Below are 17061 nucleotides of genomic sequence, written 5' to 3' on the forward strand. Positions count from 1 at the left end.
TCTGCTCCCCTTTCTGACCGTGCACCTAGGTGGGATGCTGCACTGATGACTTCATGACCATTGCCGCGGCAAGGACCTGACGTAATGTAAGGCAGCCGTTTGTTACCTTACCCTTTACAGGGCTCAGCCGGGCGGAGGGGAAGGGAGGAAAAGACACTGGGTTTGATTTGGACAGGGTGGCACAACGAAACCAGAGGGACGCACATCTGCTGAGGCATTGCTGGGGCACCCGTGCAGGCACCCACGCTGCAAGTGCCTCCACCTCCGGCTTCGGGAGAGTCCCAAGGTGCGGCGCTGACGCAGMGAATTTTAGGGCTGAGACAGGCTGGCTGTGCCGCTCGGGGTTCGCACATCCCAACGGGCTGCTCGGGAACCAGGCCACGCTCTGCAGCCCAGCCATCGATACGGGCAGCAACTCGCACTCCCTGCAGCCACCGGACATGAATTACAGCTGACGCTGATGTATAGGGAAAAAGTGACATTTGCTGTGTCTTTCCCTTCTGTTGGTGCTTCAATATTTCACCTGCTGCTGGGTTGCAGGCAGGGCTTTGCGTAAATCACACAGAGCGATAACAGATTTCATGGGACGTTCAGAGTAAAAATGGCAAATTTCATAGTCAGCCACAAATTCATGAAAAAGGATATAAACGCACAAAAATTCAATTACACTACTAAGAAAGGCTCTCGGATGTTTAAAGATGTTTTTCTAATGAATGAAAACGAACATCAGGCTTGGAACAGAAATTCTAATTTAAAATGAAGAAGGAGGCATGAAATACATTTCACAGAAGAATGTGTCAGTGCAGCATTGTCAGTGCAGGCAGGGAACGTCAGAGCTACGGTGGGCTGGGGACAGTGATATTCACACAAAGTCGCACTGCTGAGCTCCCTCACATCTGAACGGGAGAAGCTGGATAAGGTGCCCTCCACTCTCCCACCCCCTCCGAGAGTCCACTCCTGCCCTCTTAAGGAGCCTTGCATTGGAGCAACTCAGGAAAAGCCATGGCTTATCATTGCAAAATCATGAAAAAAAGATGGAGAAATTTCAGTTTCACAAATATCCTCAGAGCCACAGGGGAAAAAGGCAGGAAGATACTCTGTGGGTTTTGCTCCCTACACACACTGCTGGTGTCTTGGCTGAAATGACATCTAGGCTCTTTGGGGCAGAAAGCGTGGCTACGTGTGTGCAGATTCATGGCACAGAACAGGTAAGGTTCCAGGTGTGATCAAGGCTGCTGGGTGCTACTGCCACCTATTTATGAAACACACACCAAAAAGTGACACCATAGGAATGCCAGGTTTTCAAAGCTCAGACCCTCAAAAATTAGAAAATGTCAGAATTAATATTGCCTGTGCAAAATTAATTCAGCCATCTTATTTATGTGTGTTGTGTTACAATCCTTGGCTACATGGTCACACACTATCTTTTCTCTAACTCCCCTGCTTTGTTCAATACACAGGACAGACAGTGCTTAATCAAAGAGCAGCTATTCTATATTTTGTTTTCTTCTTTGCATTATGCAGCCTGAGGCCTTGTTTATTGCTTACTATTCAAACCCAGCTCTGAAGACAAAATTAATAATTTCCTCGTGGGCTTTTCTACGGTGCTGATCACTATAATACTACGAGTGCTTCGCAAACATTAACGATCTTATCTTGCAAACACCCGTATGAGGTGAGATGAAAGTGATTATCCTCATTTTACAGATGGAAAACAGAGGCGCAGGGACATTAATGTAAAAAATGTCCACTAATTTCGAATGTCAAATTGAAAAGCCATCGGCTTGTTTTGTTTTTAAAGAAAACTTAGCATTTTTCATACCACTGAATATATCCAGCAGAACTCCTATTCACTTCATCTGCAGCTGGGGATGCTTAGGTTTTGCAAATAAGGCTCCAGGATCTCAAACTGAGGACGTGCACGTCAATTGGCTGCTAATGAAAATTTTGTTTTAAATCATTTCCCCAGGACCACAGTGGGACTAGGTGAAACAACTGGAGACAGAAACCAGTTCTCTGGATAGCTTTCAAGTACCTAATRCTCAAAACTAAATCATCCATTCTCATCCCACTCTCCTCTTTCTTGTAACATCTTCCAACTTCTGCAAAGAAATGATGCAGAAGACCTACAGACGATGGCTCTCCATTACTCAGTCCTGCCTCACGCGCAGAACAGATCTGCCCGTACACAGAGTGAGGATGGGACCCCATGGAAAAGACTGTGCAATCGTGTAATTAAAGATTAATGATAAGCAAGGGCTGACTTGCAGCTTCCAGCACTTGGTAATTTCTGAGTGCTTCAAGTTTGCAACTCTTCTCTTAATGGACCTTCCAGTGTGTGATTTCTTGGAATTTTTCCTTACTAGTTTGTGGGGAGGGGGGAGAAGAAGCAGCCCAGAAAACCCCCTGTGTGGGACTCCCCTGACACCCACAGATGCACCATGCTGTTGGTGCTCAGAGGACTCCTGCTCAGTCAGGCTGCATCTTGGGATGAATGGGCTGCTCAACACTCAAAGCCTTTAACAAGTATGTGTGAAGGGAACTTTGCAGATGCTCAGAACTTGGTGGGTTTTGGCAGAATCCAAAGCGATCTCTTTACTAAACTGCAAGCCTGGGTCCTATCCACGAAGAAGAAAAGCCTCCTGACATAATGGCTTAATAAGTTGAAAACTGCCTTTCTCTCTGAGCCTGTTTTCAGAATCAGCTGGATTRCTTCAGATGAAAAGGGCTGCAAGGAATGTACATCCTGAGACAGGATCTGTCCAGCTCAGAGCTACAAGACCCTTAAGTGTGGTCTCCTAGTGGGGCGCATTCTGGGAGGTGGCATCTCCCACACTTGACTCCAGACTCCTCCCTACATGTTGTCACCAGCCAAGCAAGGCTGAGTACACACTGCATATCTCACAGCCCAGTCTAGGACATCCAGCCTGCACAGACATCACCGCATCCGTGCTGTTCCCAGGTGGCCTGGGCAAAGCATACCAGGTGACCTTGGAGGGACTTCCACTAGGCAGCTACTACAGACTCTTACCTGGTCCAGCTCCATCTCATCAGGTGTCCGCCACCGAGCAGTCGGGCTGCTGGTGCTCTGATCCGCTGGCACAACCACGATGTAGTACCACCTGAGAAGGAAGGAAAGGTCAGGGAATAGCTTAAGCTCTGGACCCTAAGTCATCTCTCTGGAAGGTCACCAAATAACATGTGTCACATGCCTTCCCAAGGAATGCCTGCTCCTCTCCCTGCCCTCTAAACAGCAAAAGGGTTTAGTAAATAAGAGGCCAGTTTTCCAGCTACACCAAAGAAGAGAACACTCCCATTAGCACTCATTAGGTTAATGACGATCTACAGACTGTGCTCCAGAGGGTGGTGTAGGAGCTGCGAGAAGGACATTTATATAATCGGATTGTAGCAAGAGCCCTGGGGAAATTCTGCTTCAGCACAAGGATACCACAGTAACGAATAAGACTTCCACAAACTCGCTTTTTAATCTCCTTGAGGCTTTAGGCATTATTTATTTAAAGGATATTATACAGCRTCAGAGAAAGTCCCTCCTGATCCTCAACTGTGTTTTTGCTGGTAGCATCTGGAGTATACCCACCAGGGTGAGGGCAAACTGTCACAGAATTGTCTTAATTTTATTGCACATAAATATTTGCTCAGAAAGAGCCAGCGGCATGATCCCATGTTACAGAAAAATGCCTGGCTCTGTATTGCCGCTCTGAAATTCACTCCTGGGTTACAAAATCCACAGGTTGGCACAGGCCTGCCCTGCGCCATTCCTGCCTCCATCCCCCACCCTGCCTTTGCCACCTTTGGACAGCACCTACCTAACTGGCACAGTGGTCTGGACTTTGGGAAGGGCGAGCGTGAACTTTCCTTCCTGTATGTACTTATTTGTGGCGATGGGTTTGCTTTGCAAGACATCAGGCGCAGTGCGGATTGAGACGAGGTGCTGGAGCCCCCCAGCGCTGCTTCCACGGTTCATTAGCACAAAAGAATAGTCCGTGTCCGGCTGGAGGTCGCTTATGAGTTTCTTCATTGAGTGGCCGTCCACCTCCACACTCTGGCTGTTGTACAGAATCTGAAACGGGAAAAGGACAGGCTCATGCAGCAGACAGCTGCTGCTGAAAACTCACACTGAAAATAGCAGCGCTGGAGACGACAGTTTGGCTCCGGGCCCTCCCTCAGGTGGTTCGGCTAACGTGCACTCCACTGACAGCCATAAATCTTTAGTTAAAGAAGAGCAAACCGCAGCAGAGGGCCGAGCCGCGCTCGCTGCGCCTCGCAGCGACGGGGCAGCACGAAGGTCATTGCCGCGAACCCCGCGGCTGGAGGCAGGAGCACACGGGGCTGAGCTGCGCGCAGCTCCTTGCAGCCCACGGTTCGGGGAGGAATCCAGATGGCCGCGCTTCCCCCTCGCAGCAGATGAATGGGCCTTTGTTTCCTGTCTCACGGGGCTGCAGCACACAATAAGCTTTTGGTGTAAAATCCTGTCTGCTTTGAACGGGTGTCGCTCCCTCATCCACCAGCTGACGCACGGTTACTGTCGAACATCCCCCGCCTGGCGAGGCAACCTGAGGGGTTACGCACCTCGCCAGCCGATCGCACGCAGGGCTCCCAAATTCGCATCCCCAAACCGTGGCTCCACAGGTGTGAGGCCCATCACCATGCCCACGGCTGCCAGCAGCACACCCRAAAGCCGTGCATCGGCTCTCCCCCTGGCTGCAGCACGCTCGTGGCCAGGGGCTGCCGCAGCCCCAGCCTTCTGGCAGTGCCTCTGCAAAGCCCAAAACTCAAGGAGGTCCTGGAGATGGAGACAAACAGGGCAAAGAGAACTGGAGAGACCAGAGGTTGCAGCCCGGCTGTGATAAACCAACACATTTCTTTCCCGTGGGTGACTATCCAGCATGGCAGGAGAGCACCCGATTCCTGACAGAGGCTGCAGAGATGCAACATGCCAAAAAATGGCAATGGAAGAGCAGGAGCAAGTTAATTCATGGCACCTAACACATGACCCAGGCAGAGATCACGCAGTAAAAACGTGCTCTTTCCAACAGCAGCCTTGGGAGAGGGAAGACAGCTCCATGAAAGAAAAATTACTCGAAGTAAAACAAATCTTTCACCAGCTGGGCCTGTTGTTCAGGCTGACGCAGGCAGCACAGGAAGCACCGAACTCTCTCTCCAATTCACCATTTTAGCAGGTGGCAGAGCCCTGTAGAAGGCTGCCGGCTCGCTGTGACAAGGGCAGCTTATTAGCACTGCTCTAATATTCAGTGTTGGAGCTAGGAAGAAGACCCTGGAAAGGCATCTGAAGGAGAGCCAGGCACAGGGAGCAGGCTAGGCCTGGGATCTGCAGCTCTGCTTTTGCGTTATCCAAATAGCAATATCCAGGGCATGCTTCAAACTTTCCTCAGGTTGCCACTTGTATGGAGGTCGGGGTAGGAACTGAGCCCCTGCACAAGCAAACCCTTTTGCTTCCGACTCCTAAGGATGCCATAAACTGAGAGATGCTCAACAGGTAACAGAGCAGCGGCGAGGAGCCAGCAATGGAGAAGAGATACAGTCAGTCTTGTTTGTTGACATGCTTCAGTCTTTAGTGCTGAACTGTGAAGATAAGTCCTAAGTGCTAAAATAACAAGGAGGTTCACAGGGAAAAAGTCCCTGCTCACTACCCCACAGGCAGGTGGAAAGGCTGCCAAAGCTGGGATGTGTGGAGGGAGTTGTTCTCTGCTGCGATTCCTCTGAGAATATCCTATTTTTTCCTGGGCTTTAATAACTTTCTCTAGAGACATGCACATCACATGGGTGCTGAAGTGAGTGCAAAAAAGTAAAATGCAGAAATGGAACGTCAGATATTTAGTTGGCAGTTTTCACCCTGCTCTGTCACACAAATAAACACAACAAAGACAGGAGCACTAGGCTTCAAGTTACCTTAGCAGCTTTGCTGTCTGTCCTAGCATCACAACTTGCAAATCTTAACATGTTACTGTAATAGTACAGGTCCAGATACTCCAGATGAGAGCAAGTCTGGGCTGCCCTGGGGAACTAGCAGGACTACACTTCCCATGCTGCAACACAGACTGGGACAAAACCAGATTTTCAACATTACAAGCTATGCTGAGATGATGCAAAGCCCTGATTGAATTTTGTTATCCCTCAGATGAGCTTTCTCAGTGTGAAGCTCCCTAATAAAGGTATCATCACTGACTGCTTCTGCCTGTGCACTACGGAAGACACTTGCCTACCAACTGCCTGCACATGAGGTATCTGCTGGGGACACAGCTGGTCTCCCAGGCTGGGCGTCRGGGCAAGAGGAGGCTGAAGAGATGGCCCTTTCAGGCACTTCAGTTCAGGATTTCCATGCTTGCTCTGGAATTGGCCAGGACACAGACACCACTTCAGACCTGACACCAGATGATGATTTTTACTGCCATGCACAGAAATTTGTGTCCAGAGACAGTGAAACTGGCATTTGCAACGCTTTCCTGAAGCATCCCCTGCCCTCCCCCTTTTTCACAGTTGCCGTAACAGTTGTGTTCTTTCACCTGCCACAACACATTGTCTTCTCAAATGTTATGCACCATCAGTTAAAGCCTCTACACAAACCTTACAATAAGGCAAGGGTTCAGAAACAGTCATTCGTGTGCAGCTGAAGATGCCCAGGGGCTCAAGCAGGAATGATATTCAGAGGTTGCATCATGGCCCACTGGTAGCTACTTAAATCAGCAGCAAATTTGGCCCAAGGGCTCTGAACCGCCAAACATTGCTGACTAGCCCATGAATTGCTACAAAATGTCTTTTTTGCTGCTCTTACTCACAAGAACAATTTGCAAAGCTAGGTGGGTCCAAATGTCACTGCTGAAGGTCTGCCACTTGGTTTCAAGGCAGTAAAAAATGTATTGAACCAAAAGATGGAAAGACACGTAGTGTGCAACACTGGAAAAAATAATTACTGGATGGAAAAGTAGATGAAGGTAGCCTTTTTGTGGCTTTTTTTGTGGGGGAAGGGGTGTAATTATTATGTTCCACAGGACATCTTGTGAGAAAGCACTGCCCAACACTCTCTGGGGCTATTTTGGAACCTATATAGTAATCATTTTCAAAATGTGCTGATCCTTCTCCCCATTTGTAAAATACGTAGCGATGCCAACCAATATATCCTCTGTCCTGCTCTTAAGTTGAAGAATGTGTCTCAGGGAAGTGCAGTTTCCCCAAGGAGAAGGTCAGATCTATCTTGCACTTTCCATGAAAGCTCCAGAACTGAGAACAGTTTCTGCAAGCACTCTGGAATAGAAATGGAAAAGTGCCTCTGCTCTACCACAACTGCTGGGCAACATTTTACAAAGAATTTATCTGCTGGACCAGAAGAAGCTGTGGAAATTCCCCAAAGAGACCTCAAACCCTCATTATTGATTTGCTAGCAGTGAAAATTCCTAAGGTCTCAGTTCATCCCCTATGAAAAATAGCACCAGTCATGCCTGCGCCTCACTATTCATCGTCAGAACAATATCTACTTTAATTAAATCTCTTAAAGTAGAATATGACACCCTTTGGGACATAGATTTAGCGTGAGACTGTTTATCAAGTGTAGATAATACTAATTGTTCCCATGGAGATTTATCTGCTATGCTAGATACAGTATTAGGCTCTGGCCTCAGCATCCCATGTGCCTGAATTAGAGGAGAGAGGTGAACCTTGTTTATAAAAATACAAAGTTCTGAAGGTTAAGAATTTCTTTCGAGTGGCACATTCAGAGACCTGAAGCTGACCCTCTTAGCTCCTGGCCTTGACTCGTGTGTGTCTGCAAGTCTGAGAATATTAATATAAAGAAGGCACTATTTGAGAAATATCCTTTTAACACTCTCGTTTGCATGACTGCTCTTCAGCTAGCAAGTGGCTAATGCCATCTGCTCCTGTGTCATCTCAGGGTTAACCCGCAGCAGGGGCAGACCCTGAGTCACTGTCTGTGTAAGCAGTTGCAGCTATGAGGCAGAGACAAGGCATCGGCATTATGCCTTTGCATCCTCGCTCCCCATCATCCTTATGCATTAGTAACGCTCCAAAGGTCACACTGTCCTTTTCTAGGGCCGCGTCGTCAGAGGGAGATGTTGGCTTTGTACCACCAGAATAAGGCAAGATGAAGCAGATGAGTTCTTCAGTAGACAGCAAAATAACAGGAATTGTGAAGCTCCTCGCGGCCAGATGTCTGAACACTGATCCTAATGCATCCTACACCTGGGAAAGCTTTGAATACCACAAGGTCTTCACAAAAGCCTTGTCTGCTTCAGCTAAACTCTGCATGTTAACAAGTTTCTGCTATTGATCATGGTAATTCAGCTTTAGGATTTAAGCAAGGAGAGTTAGCAACAAGGAAGGAGAGCTGCTCACACAAGTTGATGTGAGATGTTCCCCCCATTCCCCCGGCTGTGGCTCCCCCTTATGTCACGCAGGCCTTGCATTTGCTCTTTAGGCATGGCATGTGCTCCACGTGCAAGGATGAAGGGAAGGCACATTCCTCCCCTCCCTGACCCAGCTCTGCAGAGGCAGCAGATAGCTGCTGAGACTGGGTAGAAGATTGTGCTTGGCTACAGGATGTGTTAGCCTCACCTGCTAAGGGAAAGATGCTGCACTGAGATCTGCAGAAATTTCCACCATGCTCTAGTCTTTTACCCACATCGCTGATCTAGACTGGGGGACTGGCAAGGTGGGGGGAGACATCGGGTCATCAGTGCTATCCAAGGCCTAGTGGATGACACTACATCCAGAACTGTGCTGGAGAAAAGACAGCACTAGCAGTTCATGGGGAGTTCCCTCTGCACTGACACATCTTGTACTGCTCACAGTTGAAACACCTGGAATGATGATGATGCTCCTCTCCTTCACTCCCTGCGATTATGCATTTACCCTGATGCTGTGAAGCAACTAATCCAAGCAATCCTGATGTTTAAGACAGGACATGTTGCAGATGTAGTCATTCTTAGTTTGATTCATTGGCTGGTTTTCAGATCACTTTGTCCTGGTAATCTCTTGTGATTAAATCACATTTATAGCTTTACAGGCATCAGGACTAGCTTGTGCAACCACTGCCATGGAGCTGCCACAGCCAGCCTGATTGGGAAGTCCCATCCACACAATCCCAGGTCTCAAGACATTCCAGAAAGCTGATGGGGGAACTAAGTCCTGACTGGGACTGTAGGAACAACAACAGCAACAGCTCATGGGATCATCATGGCATCAATAACTTGGGTGCCTGGACCAGTTTCCATTCCTCCTGGAAAAGGCACAGTGCAAGTAATTCGGTGGGCACTATCAAGGGACGAGGGGGTACTTAGCAAAGTTCCTTTGGTCAAGACAGGTTTCTAGCTGGAGAAGCAGGAAATATATATGATGATCCCTGAAATACCCCATTCTCAGACTGTGCTCTGCCTGGCACATGCCTTCACTGCTTGGCAGTTCCTGTTGGTACCAACGTTGTTCATTAGTTTGTCACCACAAGCAGCAAACGCTTGCTGGCTATTTCACAAAAGACAGAAAAAGAAATAAATCAACTGAAACTGCAAAACCTACTGGCATGAGAAGAGTGAGGGGARGGAAAGCAAGCAGCAGTGTGCTCTACTGTGTGCCGTGGTTCATACATTGGTGCTTCCAAGTAAGAGCAACTACTTAATCTGGGCTTGGAGATCTGAGGTCCAGGAGAAAGACCCCCAGGACAGTGAGCAGCATGATCCTGGCCTCTTGTCTGATGGCCTGAAAACACCATCTGGCAGGTCTAAGTGCCACAGSAGGAGCAGCTCTCTGTCCCATGCATCCCACCCTTACCTTAAAAGGCACTGCAGATTTATAGGAGTCAGGCACTTCCCAGCTCAGCAACACAGACGTTTTCATGACGGCGTTGACGCGGAAGTTCTTAGCAAACACTGAAACGAAAAACAAGATCTTTGAGCACTGTAAGGCCAAGTCAGGAGGGAGCCAGGCAGCAGCTCAGCTCCAAGTCTCTCTTTGTCTAACTCAGCAGCASAGGTCAGAGAGTTCAGCTACAGCAGGGAAGTGAGAGATGAGGAGAAAAGAGCAGCAGCCTTTTACCAAGTCTCCAGTCTCCAGTGGAGTTTCCCTTTTTGACTGTACTTTCCAGCATCACAGAAAGGAAGTTGTAGGCTGAACTGCAGCCTTCCTCTCTCTCTCCCCCTGCACTCACACTCTCTTGGCCCTTTGCTATGATCAAAGAACAGTGGTGCTCAGGTATTGGATCTGCAGATGATCCTACCCAGCCGTCTGCTCCAGTTCAAGCAAGAGCCTTTCATGTACAGATAAAACAGCAAAGCATGCCTGTGAAGCGACAAAGGCAATTAAGCTACCACCAACACCCCTCCAGCTGGCAATTTTAAGGAAACCTCCTTTGAGCCTCCCCTCACAGAACTAGTTTTACACTAGGGAGTCACACAATACCTGTTCTCATTAGCCAGAGCAAAGGGGAGTGGAGCCTCAGGTACCAAAGCAAAGGTCCCTGTCCTGGAGCCAGAGCTTGCTGGTGGGGCTTGTCAGAGGGGAACTTACCTTGCTCAACAGGCATGGTCCGGGACTGGATGCTGGGGCTAAGCGGCCCAACTCCCTTATTGGTGCGGGCCCTCACTTTGATGTCGTAAGTGGTATCAGGCTTCAAATTGATCAAAGTGATACTTGTGTCCTTGGTGATGTTAACCAGGTCCTGCTGGCTATTGATGTCCCTGTACACCACTGTGTAGTTGACAATCCTGCCATTCCTTTCTGCTAAGACTGGGGGTTCCCATGCRACCTCTGTGGTGGAAGTGGTGAGACCCACCACGCGCAGGTTCTGTGGGAAGCCGCTTGGCACGTCTTCTGCAGTAGTGATCTCCTTCTCAAACTCCTCTCCTGGTCCAGCTCTGTTCTTGGCAGACAGTTTGAACAGGTATGTGGCCCCCTTGTGCAGGTTCGTCACAGTGTAGTGATGGTCTCTCTTCCCGAAGTCTATTGTGTTCATCTTCTCTTCATCAAGTCGTCTGTACTGCAGCCGGTAACCCAGCAGCTCCCCTACCATCTCCTTGGGTGGGTGCCACTGGATGAGGGCTGTGTTCATGGCTGTCGTGCTAATCATCATGGTGGGCTTCCCCGGGACTGCAACATAAACACACAATGACCATCTATAGCCTGGGAGGAGGGAGCAGAAGGACAGCTTCCGTGCTGCTCAGTTCGTGAGGATTGAGGAAAGTGGGAGAGTTCAGACAACAGGGTGAAGAGGACGACAGACAACTCACATGGATAGAGGCAGACCGACCCTAATCCGGTGGTGAGGGAAGCTGGAACCAGCCAGTTCTTGGCTGCCATTTTCCCAAGTTCTGCCATCTAAACAAGCAGTAAATTCAGCCATATCCAGCCCCAAAATTCATACCCTGTTACAGGAAAGGTTTAAGGTACCTCAACGCATCACATTTATCTCAGAGATGATCTGAATCCCGTCCTCCCAATCAGTGTTCTTCAGACAATTCAGCTAGCGCACAGCACCAGGCCACTCTGGCCCTGATGCACCGAACGACCATAGACACACAGAAGCCCAAGTCCAGCACCCGCATCTGTCTGGAGGCAGACAAATTTCATCCCGAGACCTTGCAATTTTACCATCTGCAGAGGCAGCAAGCAGAGCTGGGCGGGCTGTTTGCAATGAGAATACATTTTGGTTTAGCTGATGAGCAGATTCATGATGTCAGTGTCGATGTGAGAGGTGAACACAAGCGTTCCACAGGATTTTTGCTTATGCTGCACAAGTCAAGGAGTGTTGCCGTCACAGGAACTGATGGCTTTAAATTGATGGTTTAATACCTTGATCTCCTTCAGTTAAAAAAAGGATGCGTCTTCACTTCACATCAGCTCAGATTTGTAAACAAATCAACTGATAGGGAAGATACTCAGAATCAAAGGGATGGGGCGACTGATACAAAAAAGCAAATGGGATTGTAGCCAAATGTAGTTAAATACCTTTGCACACTTTTGAAACGTATTAGCCCGCAGATGAGCATGAGAGAAAACATAATGGACAGAATTATGCCCCAATTTTGCCATCAGAGGGCGATACCAACACTCCCCTTTGAGGTCAAGCCTGCAGATGAGCCAGTACAAAGGCAGCTCTGGGGGTGGTTTTGCAGGTATTTAAGGCATACAATTAAATTTCCACTGCCAATACCTTCCTTCCTGCACTCATAATACACTGTCTAACAGCAGCTAGTGTTAAGGGACAGATTATTTTCAAAGCTGATTCAAAATATTAACTTTAAATGTGTATCATAACATGGGAAGACCCGCTGTGGTTTACGGTGCAACACTGGGATGTTTAGGAAGCTTTTCCTGTTTATGGGACAGCTGTAGCAATTTGATGAACAGAGCATACATCCTGGYGAGGCACAAGGGAGACAGCATTTGAGACTGTGACAGTGGAAACTACCTCTGGAGCTCCCCATATGCAGCGTAGAGGAGACGGCAAGCTGTTCCTTGCTTAAAGCACCAGGAACAAACGCTCTCAGTTTGCACAAGCTGCATTCCCATAATAACAAGCAACAAATACTGTTCCTACGGCTGTTGTGAGAAGCTGCAAGATTATCATTTGTAGGACAGGTCTAGTGAGTGGAAAATCGAGGACAAGACAATGACAACTAGTTGGTGCCAGCTCCAAAGACAACTTTGACCACATCCAGAGTAAGCACCTGATGAACTCCTGGGTGCCCTGCTCCTGGCCGAGGCTCCTGTGTTGCACTAGGCACAGGGTACAAGTATCTATTGAGATAGCAGAACCAGACTGGCTGGGATCACCGGGACCTAGTAGTTGGATCGTGTCTGCAGCACTTCTATGGCAGGATTTGTTGCATTCCAGATTTTACCATGGCTCTAGGAGCAGCCAAGCTCAGCTATGTATGCCTGGGGAGGCAGCAGGAACAGCAGCTGTGAGGGAGCTTAGAAGTGCCTCCGAGGGACCCTCCAGGGCCAGGAGGGCCATCCCAGGCAGTACTACAGTCACCCACGAAGCAAGAAATGGTACATGCTTAACCCTGCTGTGCCAGGAAACAACGTGAGGAAAGGCCTTGACTCCAAAGCTGAGGGAAGGCCTGGACTTGCAGGCTTCCTCTTCCCAGGTCTGTGAACTATGCAGATGAGCTCAGACCAAAGAGTTTTATTGCTCTCTCACGGGCCCTGGCGGTGTCTGTCCATCTCTTAGCTGCACTTTGCTCAGGTGATCCAGCGGCAAAAGCCTGTAAGTAAGGACTGGAGATCACAAGAGTATATACCTCTGCAGCACCTTCAACCCCATCATTTCCTCCTGCGTCACTGCCTTGGCCATACTCCCCATGCACCTCTTGGGAGTTTTTATCACCATCCATAAGAGGCTGCGGTGTCTGCTCCCCACACTCACCTGCCCCTGTGGTGGTGATGACTTTCGGCTTGCTGCGGGCACCGTCTCCTTTGGTGGTGTAGGCAGCAACAGTGACTGAGTAGGTGGTTTCTGGCAGCAGGCCTCCAATGACTGTCTCCTGGGAGCGCATCCACAAGGTGGAGAGAAGGCAAATGAGAACAGCAAACACCCGTTACCACAGTGAGCAGAAAGAGGGCCCTGGGGTCAATGTCTCCAACAGCAACACACCGACACACTGGCTCACACTCATGCATCATACCCAGCCTCACAGGTCTCGCCAAGCTGGCTCTCGCAGAGAGCTAGCAAATGACAACCACCGTCGTTCCAACATTTGCCTAATTTCAACCCACCAGCAGTGTGCATCAGCAGCTCTCGTCAGAGGGGCTGGGAAGGGGCAGAGAAGTCACTGCTGCCCCAGGAACCCCCATGCTCCTTTCCCCTGGATGCTGCTGAGAGGGAGATCTGCCCTGGAGATGGTCCTGTGCGAGGCCAGAACCACCCTGGGGACAGAGCCACCTGCCACAGCAAACCTAAGAGTAAGGACTGCAGCACAGTCAGAGCTGTGAACCAGAGCAAAAGCCAGCTGCAGAAACCTCTCGGGGGCTAATTTGGGAATTTTTAAAGCCTGGCCTGAAGCTGAGTTAACTCTTACAGCAGAACACCGGGAGTTCATGATTTCCTCCCAGGAGCCCGCAGCTTGCTGTGGCAGCCACGTGCGAGGTGGGGGTCCCAGTGGCAGGGCACGTGCAGGCATCGCAGCGCTTTTCGCCCTTCCCGCCAGGCATCGAGTCAGGGCCCAGGTCAGCACAAGGCGTTGGCAAGACCTGGAGGGAAAACCCTGCGCTGTGGGAGGTCTGGGTGGGAGGGTGGTCCCGGGCCAGGGAGCTAACACCCTTGCATGCCCTGACTTCCTCTGGGCAGGAGGAGGGCACAGCTCCTCATTTAATTTGAGATCAAAGCRGGGAGCCTCGCTCCTCCCTCCTGGCCTCCAGCAGCCACATGACTCCTGCTGAGCCCCAGCTGGCCAGGCCTGCCCAGGGCATGAGCGTGGGGGGCAGAGCAGCTCCCAGCACCTCTCTGTGGGGTTGGGGCAGCTACCCCCTTAGCGTGCTCGTCTGTGGGTGCTGTGAAAGGGACTGGGGGCCGTTAGCACTAACAACGCATCAGACCAGGAAGTAAGAGACAAGGGAGCTGGAGAAGGGACAGGGAAAGCTGCTAGGAGGAGGCTCCGAGGGCTCCTGGGGGCGAGGGGACAGCAGGTAAATACAGATGAAACATTCCTGCATATCTACCCTTTAGGACAAGGACAAGAGCAGAGATGGTGCTGGAGAGGAGAGGAACTGGGTGTGAGCTTGGATGGCTGAGGACAGGCAGCACTTTCAGAGACTGCTCCTGAGGTCTGATATCTGCCCGGGACAGGGGGTCCCTGCCAGCTGGGGAGGTGCAAGGGGGCCTCTGTGGTTGCTCTCCAGCACAGCCAGTCTCCCATCACTCGCTCACACAAACACCCACACCAGTAATGCTGCTGATTTCCAGTCGGTGCTGCTGGTTCAGGTTACCTGCCCAGGCTTACTCATCAAAATCACCGTTACCATTGCGTAACCAGCCAGCCCAGGGAAAAATCAACAAGCACCAACAAGAACCCCGCCAAAATCACCGTGTGAACCAGAGTCCAATCCCACCTCCGCCCCTGCAGCAGATCATGTGTGTGGGTGAGTGGACGCGCAGTCCGATCGGTGCCAATGGACCCGCAGGGGAAGCACTCACACAAAACCTGCAGACTCTGAACATCCCAAGAGAATTCACTCCTCCCAAATCCATGCAAAGAGAAATTCTCACGCAAAAGCATGCCACCGGGAGCAAAGCGAGTGAGCCGGGAGGAGGGAAGAGAGACAACGGATGGATGAAAGAAGGTCTGATTGCATAATGTAAACACAGTGCTGTCACGACAAAGCCACTCCGAGCGAGACTGCAAAGCAGGAGGAGAAACGCATCGTGCCAGGGAAGCTCACAGTAGGGCATGCAATTGAATTGCTGACTCTAAAAAGGTCATTTTCTAGTTTGTTCCTCCGAATTTATATTTCAAAATTATGTGGCAGAAATTGGATTTAACTGTTTAAATGTGATTGTTTTCTTATTACTATCTGTGTTTCAGCCAAAGGTCACGGTTGAGAGTGTAGGTTATTTTTCATGACTAGGATCAATGAGGTTTAAAGATTATATATCTAATTTTACTGTGTAACTCGGTGGACCAACTACTGTGGAAGGTAGGATGCACCTCCTGAGTTGATCACTTGAGCCTGCCTACAACTGCACTGCAACAAGCTGGAAATACAGATTATAGGAAATGTCAATTGCTTTTCTGCATTTAGTAGCAATCTAAATGCCAATTTTCTCTGGATTTGCTGCTTGTGGAAGGTTCCACAATGTAACTCTCCAGCCTCATTAAGGGAGTGAAAGGGATGTTTTGACAGCACTATGTCTACAAAATTCACAAATCGATTTACCAAACCCCTCTTTTCCAACCTGGAACACACACAAGTGGTACTTACATGGTCGACGGAGTCCTCAGCTCTCCACTGATGGGGGAGAAAGGAAGGAGGAGAGAAAAATGGAGACACAGAAATTTAAGGGGCAACATGTAGGAAGGGGGTGACAACGACAACAGCGGGGTTAGCAGGACTGGGTGGGGGGGATTATAACACTTATGCACAGAAGGTCACTTAGCACAGGCTGTACCAAGGGAAGAAATGGGATACAGAGCAATTTTCTACATGCTGCTAGCCTGCGCAGTAGGTCTGCGATCATTCACACAAGCAGGGGCAAAGAGCTTCCCTCTCACACGGATGGAGAGGTCACCACCTGCTAACTTTGCAGTCCTTCCCCTATCTGGCTTTGTTCACACTTTTCTGCCTGTTCCCTGAGCAAGAGCAAGAAAGGGAAAGCTTGCACAGACATGAGCCTGGTGCTGACACTGCTGGGCTGCGTACACGTGCTCAGCAGCAGCGGCTGCCCAGGCAGCATCTTCATTAGGTGCTCTCTACTGCTGCCCTGCTAGAAACAGCATTCGCAACAGAGTTCGCGGCCTAATCTCTACTCTCCTAGTGATCCTCCAGCCACCATCTCTTGCTGAGAACTGAAGATATCAACACTCCAGACCCAGAGAGGTTTGTCTGAATGGAAGCACTGATATGACATTTACAGAGCTTCTCCTTCCCATACCATGTGTGAGAAAGTGCTTTGGGGACCTCAGAAAACTGAGAAGCAAGTGCCATCTCTTGGAAACACCATGCAAGAGAGGCCAGGACCTTGTACAGAGATGCTAAGCTGTTCCACTCAAACAGTGCTGCACTGCTTGGAATGAGGGTTACAACTGGTGGATATACTGAGGAAATAGCTTCTCACTTCCAACTACACAACAGCAAGATGACAAACACAAGCACTCATTTGGCGAGAGCAGCCCTGGCAAGTAAGACCTACACAAAAATGTTCCCAGTAAAAGATCATGGGGGATGCCAGCCACGGCAGCTCAGTTACAATTCTAGAGAGGGACCATGCTAGCTTCTGATCCCTGCTGAAGGAATTTAGGGTTCTAAGGCAACAAAATTGCATTGGGGTGGTGAGACTTCAGCAGAGCTTGGCTG

At 49.5% G+C, this 17061-nt stretch overlaps 1 protein-coding gene across 1 annotated transcript in view; it reads right to left on the minus strand.

The window, feature by feature from the left end:
• PTPRF (protein tyrosine phosphatase, receptor type F) overlaps window positions 1-17061 on the minus strand; it is a 300767-nt gene that overhangs the window by 42127 nt on the left and 241579 nt on the right. Inside the window, exons 16-21 of the mRNA XM_026086910.1 lie at window positions 15970-15996; window positions 13418-13535; window positions 10555-11133; window positions 9820-9917; window positions 3828-4081; window positions 3032-3122 (exon numbers count right to left, since the gene is read on the minus strand). Coding sequence (XP_025942695.1) covers window positions 3032-3122; window positions 3828-4081; window positions 9820-9917; window positions 10555-11133; window positions 13418-13535; window positions 15970-15996 — 1167 coding nt within the window. The remainder of the gene's footprint in view (window positions 1-3031; window positions 3123-3827; window positions 4082-9819; window positions 9918-10554; window positions 11134-13417; window positions 13536-15969; window positions 15997-17061) is intronic.

This window comes from Apteryx rowi, unplaced genomic scaffold, assembly GCF_003343035.1.
Source record: "Apteryx rowi isolate R43461 unplaced genomic scaffold, aptRow1 scaffold_7, whole genome shotgun sequence".
NCBI classification, from domain to species: Eukaryota; Metazoa; Chordata; class Aves; order Apterygiformes; family Apterygidae; genus Apteryx; species Apteryx rowi.